The sequence below is a fragment of the Nanorana parkeri genome, unplaced genomic scaffold (assembly GCF_000935625.1).
Source record: "Nanorana parkeri isolate BGI_ZX_2015 unplaced genomic scaffold, ASM93562v1 scaffold559, whole genome shotgun sequence".
Classification (NCBI taxonomy): domain Eukaryota; kingdom Metazoa; phylum Chordata; class Amphibia; order Anura; family Dicroglossidae; genus Nanorana; species Nanorana parkeri.
Genome location: NW_017306827.1, coordinates 586,356 through 597,928, shown reverse-complemented (window position 1 = coordinate 597,928; position 11,573 = coordinate 586,356). Strand labels below are relative to the sequence as shown.

Genomic DNA, 11,573 nt, shown 5'->3' with positions numbered 1-11,573 from the left:
AGACTTGAGTGTCATTGCGTCTCTAAGCAAAATGTTTTTGTCCTGTGTTTGCATCTCCTCACCACTGTACTACATGTCAGTTGCACAGGAATTGCTAAATAAAGAATTTCTGTAAAATGTGATTTGACAGCCCAGTGAACACTGTTGCCAAACAAGGCAATAGAAAAAAAAAAAACCAACAACTTTATACAGCTTGTCCAGCGGCCCCATCCAGAAGGTAACTGGAAATGGTCCTGCCAGAGGTCACCAAGGCTTCTTCTCTGCAACATTTTACAACTATGGAGGTACCAGGGACCAACAACAGCATAAGGTACAATCCGTTCAGTTAGGTAAATGATAACACTTTAATGATATTTAATGACATTTTCTGACAAACCATCATAACCTTCCTGTACCATATAACAAGTGAATAATGTGACGCCCATAGAAAGGTATATCTCATTTTCTGCGCCTGTCAGGAAAAGTTGTGTTCCAAGATGATACATCAGAGAAGCCAAGCTCCTGGGATAATCTGTTTAGTAACAATCAGCATTAGAAAAATGTTATGGAGACTCAGAAAAGGTTCAAGAAGGAATCACCATTCAGACGGGACACCTTTCTGTAACAATCATACCTGTCTCCTGGAACACTCTTACATTTGAACACTGGTTATGTATTATGTATAAAAGATACATATATTTACATCGTGTGCATACTTTTTCTGTAGAGAACTAGTTCCATTTTAGGTATTGAAAATAGCAAAAACATTCCACACAGTGCAAATGTCGTAGAAACATTTCCTGAACAAATACAGTTTTAGCTATACACACAGCAGTTGTATGATCAGCACATGGGATGCTCTAGACATGGAATATCACATACATGTCTCATACTGCAGTCAGTAGAAACGGTCGCACGTCTCCGTTCTCACTGCTCGATTCTCGTACGATCGCCGGATTTCCAGCAAATCTCGTACGAGAATCGAGCAGTGTATGGGCACCTTAAGTCCAGGTATACCTCAGTAAACAGCTGAAGCAGCTTGCCATCCACAACCAATTAAGAAATGGTAAGAACAAGCACCCAGCACCACAGACTTGACGGCAAGCAACGCCCAGATAATAGCCGTCATGATTATTTGCTTTGCAATAAGCAGCTCAAACGTCAAATCACGCCTTCTTCTTTAGAATGGGTGGAGCCTGATTGATATGTCACTGCCTATTCCAGTCATGAGCATAAAAGTGGATTTGTAGTCCAATCAGAAGTCTTGATGCTGTACATCTCAGTAGTATTATATCATTTACTGCATCAACTTGATGATATTTATCCCAGAAAAGCTACATGCAGCCACGGTACACTCCACTGCAAGCCTTCACCGATCAGAAGACCATCCTTTGGATTCAAAGCAGCTGATTCCTGAGGAGTCTGGAATAGGTCTTTCACTGGCTGTCACAAAGTCAGCTATCCTTTCTGATAGTAGACATAAATCCCATCATTGTAAAATAACAGCACCTGCCATCAGGTAACAAATTTACAGTCAGTTACTGAATCGTATTGGAGAATGAGCCAAATCTTGCTGGGCCCCGTCCAATCTGAAAGTGTGACTCAATCTGTTCCAGACTTTTCCCCTTCGTCTCCGGGACAAAAAGAACCGTGAAAAGAACATTAAGAGCACAAAAAGCTGCAAATAACCAGAATGTTCCATAGGAGGTCAGAGAATCCTGCCAAAAGAGAGGATTATTAGGGGACACTGTCATTTAAACTCTACATGATAAACAGAGTGCTAGGTGACCGGCGGTGCTGTACATCAGCACTGAGATCGCCGGACTTTACTTAAGCAGGAAATATTTGGCTACCTCATTTAAAGTAGATCTAAAAGCCCTGCAAGTTGTTGTTTTTTTGCCATCTGTGTCTCATTAGGGAGATTGTATTTTATTTCCTGTGGTGTCCTCAACGGGTAGTGAATGAGTATCCTGCCAATGTGAGGGATATCCCCTCTTAGACAGTTATCACAGGAACAAGTGCCCCCATTGGAAGATTTTTCCTCCCCCCTCCAGTTCTGATGGCAACTCAAAATGTAATTTGGATTTACCCTCACTTTCATTCCCAGTCAGATTAGTGATCAACAGCAAAAAGTTTCCCAGCACACTCACCAGCCAGCATGCAAAAAACCTCACTACTAAGGTTAAAAACAGAGGTTTAGATACAAGTCTTCTGCAGAAAATGTGAAAGCCGCACAGCCGCGCCAAGGCCCCTATGTGTAGTGCGGTCCTAACTCTAAACTATCAGAGTTTCCATCTTGGAGCACATGTGGCAAACGATAAAATTGGGTGCCTTTAAGGAGGTTGGGCTTGCTCCTGACAAACCTTCACCCAATTCTATCTTTTGCCACATGTGCTCCAAGATGGAGACTCTCAGTTTAGAGTTAGGACCGCACTATCTAGGAGGTGCCTTGGCGCGGCTGTGCGGCTTTCACATTTTCTGCAGAAGACATGTATCTAAACCTCGGTTTGTAACCTTAGCGGTGAGACAAGTTTTTTTGCATGCTGGCTGGTGGGTGTGCTGGGAAACTTTTTGCTGTTTTACTGTATAAAGCCCTTCTATGTGCACTTTGCTGTAAAGATGGTGACGAATTGATGAGTGCGTTTGCCATTTGTTTTGCTTGACATATTAGTGATCAAGACAATTAGAGAGCGCGAATCTCCAGGCAGCAATACAAACCTGAAAAGGCAAAAATTGCCAGCACACAAATAGTGAAGACCTCAGATGTTTACCAAGGTAAAAAACCAAGTTACAAAGTGCAAAGTGCAAAACGATTTTTGCATTTTGAACTTCAGAAACATCTGAGGTCTTAACGGTTTGTGTGCCGGCCATTTTGGATTTGAGTTGGTAACACCGTAGGCTGTGCACCTTCTAGCTGGTGTAGAAAGGTACAAGAGCGGGATGGACTAAGTAGCTATTTGTAAATGATCTTCTAAAAAGGTGGTATTGCCTTCTGTTCTAAAGCTAATAGACTACTCAAAATACACTAAAGGTAATAAAAGTCATTTACAATCATGAAGTGGCAGGGCATGCTTTCCATCTGTACCTCCATCAGAAGTCTAATCTGACTGAACAATTGCCAATGATGCTGACACTGTACGTCAGGGATGGAATAATATGGAACTCAGGAGGCAGCAGCATTTTGTTTAGGAGTCAGCTCTATTGACAACAGCTAGAGAAAACTTTAAAAATTAGGAGCCAACTGTAAATCTGAAGAGGGCATTGGCTACCTGGCTCCTGGGATTTGGCCAGCCAGCATGCTGTAAGTGGATGTAAAACGTTCCTACACTTGACATTCTGATCATTCTTTCAGGCAGCAAACATACCATCATGTCCTGAAACTCCTTTGTCACCAGGAAAGCGCAGCCCCAGTTAGTAACAACACACACTCCACTGGCCACACCCCTTACACGCAAAGGGAAGATCTCAGACATAACCAGCCAAGGAATGGGACCCCAGCCAATAGCGAAACCTGTAGAAAGCAAAAAAACATAGAGTAAGAGGCAATAAGGATCACTGAGAGACCAATCAGAAGACATTCTTCCCTCAATTCCTCCCACTTTGCACGTCTTTTGTGGTGAACCATCCAGTACAGACGCCAAATGGCGATTACTCACCAGAAATAAAGAGTGCCATACTGGCCAGGGGCAGCCATGCCAGCTGCTCTCCTGAGCTCTCCGCCATAGCCGTCAGAGGCGGAACATTGGAGGCATTCTGAGCATGCATCTCCATGATTTTAAAATACACCCCAAACAGGGTGGCACTGACAGCCATTATGGTACCTGAAGTAAGAGAAAATAGGATGTCAGATGGACAACCAGTCACGTCAGAATCAAATGGTGGTGGGGGAGGGTAAGTAAGGAGAGTCGCTTACCAGGGCAGAACCACTGCCTGCAACTGGTAAATATGAAATATTTCATATGAATACTTTCTGTCTACACAAAGTATTGTACTTCCAAGCAAAGTCATTTACACTGTGTACCTGAAAGCAGGTGAATCAGGTCCACCCATTAAAGGAGAACTATGGGGTCAGTGTTTTTCCCCATAGTTCTTCTAAGGGTCATGGGAGGACACAAACTAGCGTCCTCCCGTGACCCAATGCTCAGTATACTGAGACGCCGCAGCCGGGACGGATCCAGACATTACTGTCGAGATCCACGCAGCTGCGTGATTGACAGCTGACACTGCCTATCTAGAGACAGAGCCAGCTGTACCCGGGCCCTCACCCGTCCATTCCGCCAGTCAGCGCTGGAGGATCAGACAGGGGAAATCCCTGCATGGAGAGTGAGTGACAGTCACCGCTCTCTGCAGGGAGATGATCGAGAAGTGAGCGAGCGACAGTATGTGCTCGCTCACTTCCCGATCTATTGAGCCGACATGTGACAGTTTCATTGTCACATGTCGGCTTGAACGATGAGGTTGAGTGAAAATCACTCACCTCATAGTTCTCCTTTAATGAATTGTCATTATAAACATTGAATAAAGAGACTCATTGGAGATAGTACTCCTCACACAGTGCGTTGGCTCATCCAGGAACCAATCCATATAATAAACATAATAAAACTTATACCTGAAATAATTAGTAGAATTTTCCTTCCTGCCCTGTCCATGATGAGCGCTGCCACAGCCGTGAACACCACTTGGATCAAGCCTACAATGACAGACGCCAGGCTGCTGTTCTGGAAAATATGTTGAGACACAGTGTTGTCATGGAGCTATTTAGTGTGGCCGGTTCCTATCACTGTACACCAGGAGGCACCACACACCTTAAAATTGGCTTCTTCAAAGATCATGTCAGCATAGAACATAATGGCATTAATGCCAGTGAACTGCTGGAAGAACATGAGGGTAATTCCAATGAGGAATGGCTTATAAATGGCTGGGTTCCAGAGATCTGCCATTTTCAGACCACCCTCCTGGTCAGACATAAAAGTAGATTAATATGTAGGTCAGTCATTAATAACAAACATTTTTCATGGATCACAAAGAGACATCTACCTGCTGGTCTGCACCGGACTCAATCTGTCGGTACTCCCATTCATGATCCACGTCTGGTCCCCGCAGGAAACTGAGTGCAGACAAGGCCTTGGCCCTCTGGTTCTGGCTGATGAGGTACCGTGGCGTCTCTGGCATGAACATCATAAATACTGCCATGATGACAGGCGGCACAGAGCAGAGCACAGCAAGCCAGCGCCATTCCAGGAACATTCCTACAGGAGATCAGCAGACAATGAGGCACACAAAATATGGCTTTCCTCAGTCCACCTCCACCATCTCATACCTGCAATGTAGGATCCAACAATTCCACTGACCACCATCAACTGCACACAAGAGCCCAGCAGCCCTCGAACTCCAGAGTGGGAAGTCTCAGAAATATAGACCTACAAGAAAGGATGGTACATGAGAGAGAGCTACTTCTGCCATAGGATAAGATGACATGCATCCATAGGATAGGAGGATTCCTGACAATGACATGCATCCACAATAATTACTACACAATGGCACTAGCTGTCTTGTTGCTCCCAACACCTGGCTGCTCAATGTCAGCAGCTTGCACTCCTAAAATAATCATGTTTTAAAGTAAAACTCTTCCTTACAAGCAGCGCTGACTGGCAAGGTATCAGAAACATATTCTGAAGGGAATGAGAAGCCAGCATCCTGCAGTTATGCTGTTGCGTAAAGGATGCCTGCAGCCGTGATCCACAATGTGGATGGATCGTTAGAGGTCCCTTGTCTCATTTCTCATATCATTCTATGGTGTGTGATAATGAGAACTCTTTTGCAAGCATTTAAATGTGTATGCAGTTCTTTTGGAACGCCCTTTCCTGACATTAACCCCCCACAAATATTTTAGTAAAAGCCACTCTACTCTAAAGGCAAATTTGCCTGTGTCAGCTTGAGGTGCTTATGTACACAGGAATTAATAAAGAGTACAAATCACAGAAGGCCATATGCAGTTGGTACCAGACCTTTCTGAGCATATTCTACTGCAGTACCAGATTATACATTAGACTGCCTCCTGAATTCTGAATGAAGGTCAATGAACAATAGAAATCACCAGCACTCCGTAAATGAAATTCAAAAAAAGTCAATTTATTTGGACTAAACGTCACACATCGCATAATCCAATGTTTCGGGACCACGCAGGGTCCCTTCATCAGGGTAGAGATGTGGTCACATCTCTGCCCTCTCCCGAAGCGTTGGATTATGCGATGTGTGACGTTTAGTCCAAATAGAGTGCTGGTGATTTCTATTGTTCATTGACTGTTGTACACGGCGCCATCCGTGATGGTCACTGCAAGCACCACTATTTTCACTTGGAACGGTAGCGCTGTTAGGAGTGCAGGGGGACCTACTGTTTTCTGAATGAAGGTGTCTACATTGCTTTACATGATATGAGAGGAAACTCACAGGGACCACCAATGAAGTGATGCCGCTGGCCACTCCAGAAACCAGCCGTCCCCCCAGTAACATCCAGACGCTCTGTGCCGAGATAATTAAGGTGAAGCCCAAGACAAACGGTATGGAACAGATCACGAGGCTGACCTTCCGGCCTATCCGATCCACCATCCATGCTCCAAATAGCCCTCCAACAGCAGCTCCTATGGTGACAATAGACTGACCAAAGAGAGAATTAAAAAAAGACACAAGTGAGCTGAATGGTGCTTATCCTATAACCCATTTAATCAGAATTTAGTTTGCTGTAGGCAGTGAGGACATCGCCAGTTCAGTATATGAGCTGTGCAGTCACTATACTACAAACAAAATATAACAGAGCACCAACTGGAACTACATAATGGAGAGTTATCAGAATTGGTTGGCTCTGACGGATAATTAATCCGTGTAATGGTGACATGTGACAGTATCAGCAATTCAATAATCAGGATCAATAAAAGATCACGGAGTGTCTGCTGTATGTGTCAGAAACATTTATTCACAGACCAGTTGAGACATAATACCACACTGGCCAGATGCAGCTGGTTATAGCTAATGTTGCCACGTATATGACTCTGGTCAGATAGGTGCTGATGCCTCCATTATCTGTGACCTTCACACTCATTTAGGAGAACCATAAGCACATGAGAGGAAGCTGCACTTCCCCTTTCTCCACCTCGAATACAGTACATGGTGATAAGAAATAACTGACTCTATACATTCTTTTATGATAAATGTCACAAATATCTACAGGCAGAGGCGTAACTAGATCCTTCAGGGCCCCGGTGCCAGAAACCATGAAGGGCCCCCCCCAACAGCCATGGCGCCGCATGGTTAACAGGAAGGCTGCCGAGGTCCCCAGCAAGCGCGGGACCTCAGGCCGCCGCTTGTTTAAAAATGTAGTGCCGGTGTTCTGTCGAGAACGCCGACCCAGTATCTGCGCTTGCGCACAGACGGGATTAATGCGGAAACACATTTATTTACAAAATATTCGTTTGTAATTGTTAATTGTGACCATCAATAATATACTGTGCATGGCAGTAAATGACTGATGGAATATTATTAACGGTCACAATTAACAATTGAAACCAAATATTTTGTCAATAAATCCCGGTTTCCTCGATAATATTGGTCTGTGTGCAAGCGCAGATGCTGAGGTCAGCAAATTCGACTAGGCCGGTGTTCTCGACAGAACACCGGTATCTGCGTTTAGTATCGGGGCATTTTCACGAGTATGAGTACTTGTGAAAATGCCCAGTATTGCCACCTGGTGCATCCATACTTAAAAATATAATGTATTGCTGGGACTTGTAGTCCTGCATAGTTGGTGCTATTCTGCATTGCTGTATAATGATTATACAGCATTGCAGAATTACACCAGCTATGCGGGACTACAAGTCCCAGCAATACATTATAATAAAAGTCTGCTATACAGAATATAACCAGCACCCCCCCGCCCCCTCCCACTATAATGCATTGCTGGGACTTGTAGTCTTGCATAGTTGGAGCTATTCTGCATTGCTGTGCAGAATACCACCAGTCGTGGTTTAATAAAAAATATTACCAGCACCCCCCTTTCCCACTCCAGACTTACCTTCCGTCTCTCCTGCAGGGCCCTAGCGGCCAGAGGGCGGGGCTAGGATGAGAGGGTCCTTACACAGCAGAATTTGCTGCCCAGCGCTGCCTGCAGCACATTCTGCGGGAGTGAGAGCATCTCCTGCCTTGCCGCACAGTCGCCTGTACATTCTGCGGCTGGCTGTGCGTCAGGGAAGGAGCGACACTATTTTGGCCCTCTTCTTCCTCGGAACGCCAGGGCCCGGTCACAATTGCAACCGCTGCGACCCTGGTAGTTCCGCCAGTGTCTACAGGGCTAAATACACAGAAATTGCAGCGAACACACTGTAAACAGAAACAGTATTTTCATCAAATACACCAGTCAGCAAACAAGTCAGCTCAGTCAGTCATCCCCAAGTGATCTGTCAGATCTTTAGACTCCCCCTACCCGCAGTGATCCATCAACAAATCTCTCACCTCTGGCTCACCTGCCAGCTCATCCCCCACCTCTGGCTCACCTGCCAGCTCCTCCCCCACCTGGCTGATCTGCCAGGTCCTCCCTCACCTCTCGCTGATCTGCCAGGTCCGCCCACACCTCTCGCTGATCTGCCAGGTCCTCCCTCACCTCTCGCAATGTACATCATACACTATTTTGGCCCTCTTCTTCCTCGGAACGCCAGGGCCCGGTCACAATTGCAACCGCTGCGACCCTGGTAGTTCCGCCAGTGTCTACAGGGCTAAATACACAGAAATTGCAGCGAACACACTGTAAACAGAAACAGTATTTTCATCAAATACACCAGTCAGCAAACAAGTCAGCTCAGTCAGTCATCCCCAAGTGATCTGTCAGATCTTTAGACTCCCCCTACCCGCAGTGATCCATCAACAAATCTCTCACCTCTGGCTCACCTGCCAGCTCATCCCCCACCTCTGGCTCACCTGCCAGCTCCTCCCCCACCTGGCTGATCTGCCAGGTCCTCCCTCACCTCTCGCTGATCTGCCAGGTCCGCCCACACCTCTCGCTGATCTGCCAGGTCCTCCCTCACCTCTCGCTGATCTGCCAGGTCCTCCCTCACCTCTCGCTGATCTGCCAGGTCCTCCCTCACTGAACTGAACTATGCGGTTTGCATACCTGAGATGGGCAATGTACATCACAAAGAAACACTCACGCCAAACCACGATGCCATGTTCTTGTCCAATATTAAACGCGGATCCTCTACATGCTCTAAATTAGAGATGGCTGGAGAGCTGAAACCCAGGACAAAACCAAAGCTCAGAGGACCCAATACAGCAGCCAACGTAGCAAAATACAGATTCTTGTTCTGCACCTTCCTGTGGGAGGAAAATGAGGAAAGGCAAGTTATATGACAACGTCAGAGCGTACACACTGGACTACTGTTTTCTCGCCTGTTATATGAATACATCAGAGTGTGCATACTGGGCCATTCTCTACTGTTATATGACGCACTTCAGAGTGCGTGCACTGGACTATTCCCTTCTGTTATATGACAGTGTGTACACTGGACTGTACAGTGTGTACACTGGACTATTCCCTCCTGTTATATCACAGTGTTAGTGTGCATACACTGGGCTATTCTGTTATATGACAGCATTAGGGTGCGTACACTGGACTATTCTCTTCTGTTATACAACAGTGTTAGGGTGCGTACACTGGACTATTCCCTTCTGTTATACAACAGTGTTAGGGTGCGTACACTGGACTATTCCCTTCTGTTATACAACAGTGTTAGGGTGCATACACTGGACTATTCCCTTCTGTTATATGACAGTGTGTACACTGGACTGTACAGTGTGTACACTGGACTATTCCCTCCTGTTATATGGCAGTGTTAGTGTGTGTACACTGGACTATTCTTTTCTGTTATATGACAGTGTTAGTGTGCATACACTGGACTATTCCCTTTTGTTATATCACAGTGTTAGTGTGTGTGCACTGGACTATTTTCTTCTGTTATATCACAGTGTTAGTGTGTGTACACTGGACTATTTTCTTCTGTTATATGACAGTCATAGGGTGTGTACACTGGACTATTCCATCCTGTTATATGACAGTCTTAGGGTGTGTACACTGGACTATTCCATCCTGTTATATGACAGTCTTAGGGTGTGTACACTGGACTATTCCCTCCTGTTATATCACAGTGTTAGTGTGCATACACTGGGCTATTCTGTTATATGACAGCATTAGGGTGCGTACACTGGACTATTCTCTTCTGTTATATGACAGTGTTAGGGTGCGTACACTGAACTATTCTCTTCTGTTATATGACAGTGTTAGGGTGCGTACACTGGACTATTCCCTTCTGTTATATGACAGTGTTAGGGTGCATACACTGGACTATTCTCTTCTGTTATATGACAGCGTTAGGGTGCGTACACTGCACTATTATTCTCTTCTGTTATATGACAGTGTTAGGGTGCGTACACTGGACTATTCTTTTCTGTTATATGAGAGTGTTAGCGTGCGTACACTGGACTATTCCCTTCTGTTATATGACAGTGTTAGGGTGCATACACTGGACTATTCTCTTCTGTTATATGACAGCGTTAGGGTGCGTACACTGCACTATTATTCTCTTCTGTTATATGACAGTGTTAGGGTGCATACACTGGACTATTCTTTTCTGTTATAGGAGAGTGTTAGGGTGCGTACACTAAGTTTTTGTGTGCCTTTCTATGACAATATCATAGTGTGCACCGCGGACTATCCTCAGCTGTCTGCATACACTAAACATAGCAGTGTGGGTAGCCATGACTGACACGAGCACACAACGCAGTGCACCACCTACCTCAGGTATGAGTCGTGCTGTGTCTGTCTGTCTTGAGTAGGAGACAGATCCAGTAGAGGCTGAACATCCTCCCCATCCATCATGCTGAAAGAGAAACATGTCCGTAAGCTTGCACCATAACATGCACAATCTCCAGCCATATATATGACTGAACAATCCCTTCCATATGTATCAGCCATGTTATGAGGGTACCTGATTGGATAGAAATGGAACCGTGGTGTAGGTAGGCCTTCACACTACAGTAGCTGAGGATAGCTCTAGATGAGAGATAAAGTGACAAATTCAGTTTCAAGTACTTGGATGTGAACACTCTCCCCGTCCACGGCTTGTATAAGTAATAACGTAGCGATGCCACCATATCATCCATACCATACAGTCCGCCCTGCACATAGATATGCTCTATAATGTATTATATTATCACCCCCATGTTCATTGTATTCACCTCACCTGATCAGGCGCTGAAAGCATCACATGATCCTTATAATTGGTCAGCTGAGTGCGGCACATGACACAGAGAAGATGTTCTATGCATTGGAGCTTTCGACAGAACACAGGCACAGGAGCTCTACACCGATGTACTGCAGTAACGCAGATTCGTACAAATCTTCTGCTGGCAAGTTGCCGGAAGTGACGTAATTGGAGATTTCAATGAATTTGCTCTTTCGACAGAACACCACCTCCAACCAGGACTGTCATATCACCCATCTACATCCTTGCCCTTATCCATCATGGCGGATCCGGGAATTATCGCGACAT

The 11,573-nt window shown here is 45.3% G+C and overlaps 1 protein-coding gene across 2 annotated transcripts; it reads right to left on the bottom strand.

The window, feature by feature from the left end:
* Nucleotides 1-1,436: 1,436 nt before the first annotated feature.
* SLC2A8 (solute carrier family 2 member 8) lies at nucleotides 1,437-10,900 on the bottom strand. Of its 2 annotated transcripts, none has more exons than XM_018562064.1 (10): nucleotides 10,818-10,900; nucleotides 9,177-9,339; nucleotides 6,430-6,636; nucleotides 5,300-5,399; nucleotides 5,017-5,228; nucleotides 4,785-4,934; nucleotides 4,589-4,697; nucleotides 3,636-3,800; nucleotides 3,345-3,490; nucleotides 1,437-1,697 (listed from the first exon to the last, which is right to left on the bottom strand). In XM_018562064.1, the coding sequence occupies exons 1-10, from the start codon at nucleotides 10,898-10,900 to the stop codon at nucleotides 1,518-1,520; spliced, it is 1,515 nt and encodes a 504-aa protein (XP_018417566.1). In that variant the 3' UTR covers nucleotides 1,437-1,517. The 2 variants fall into 2 exon arrangements, with proteins under 2 accessions (XP_018417566.1, XP_018417567.1); XM_018562065.1 differs by having other exon boundaries at nucleotides 4,785-4,931; nucleotides 10,818-10,897.
* Between the last annotated feature and the right edge of the window lie 673 nt (nucleotides 10,901-11,573).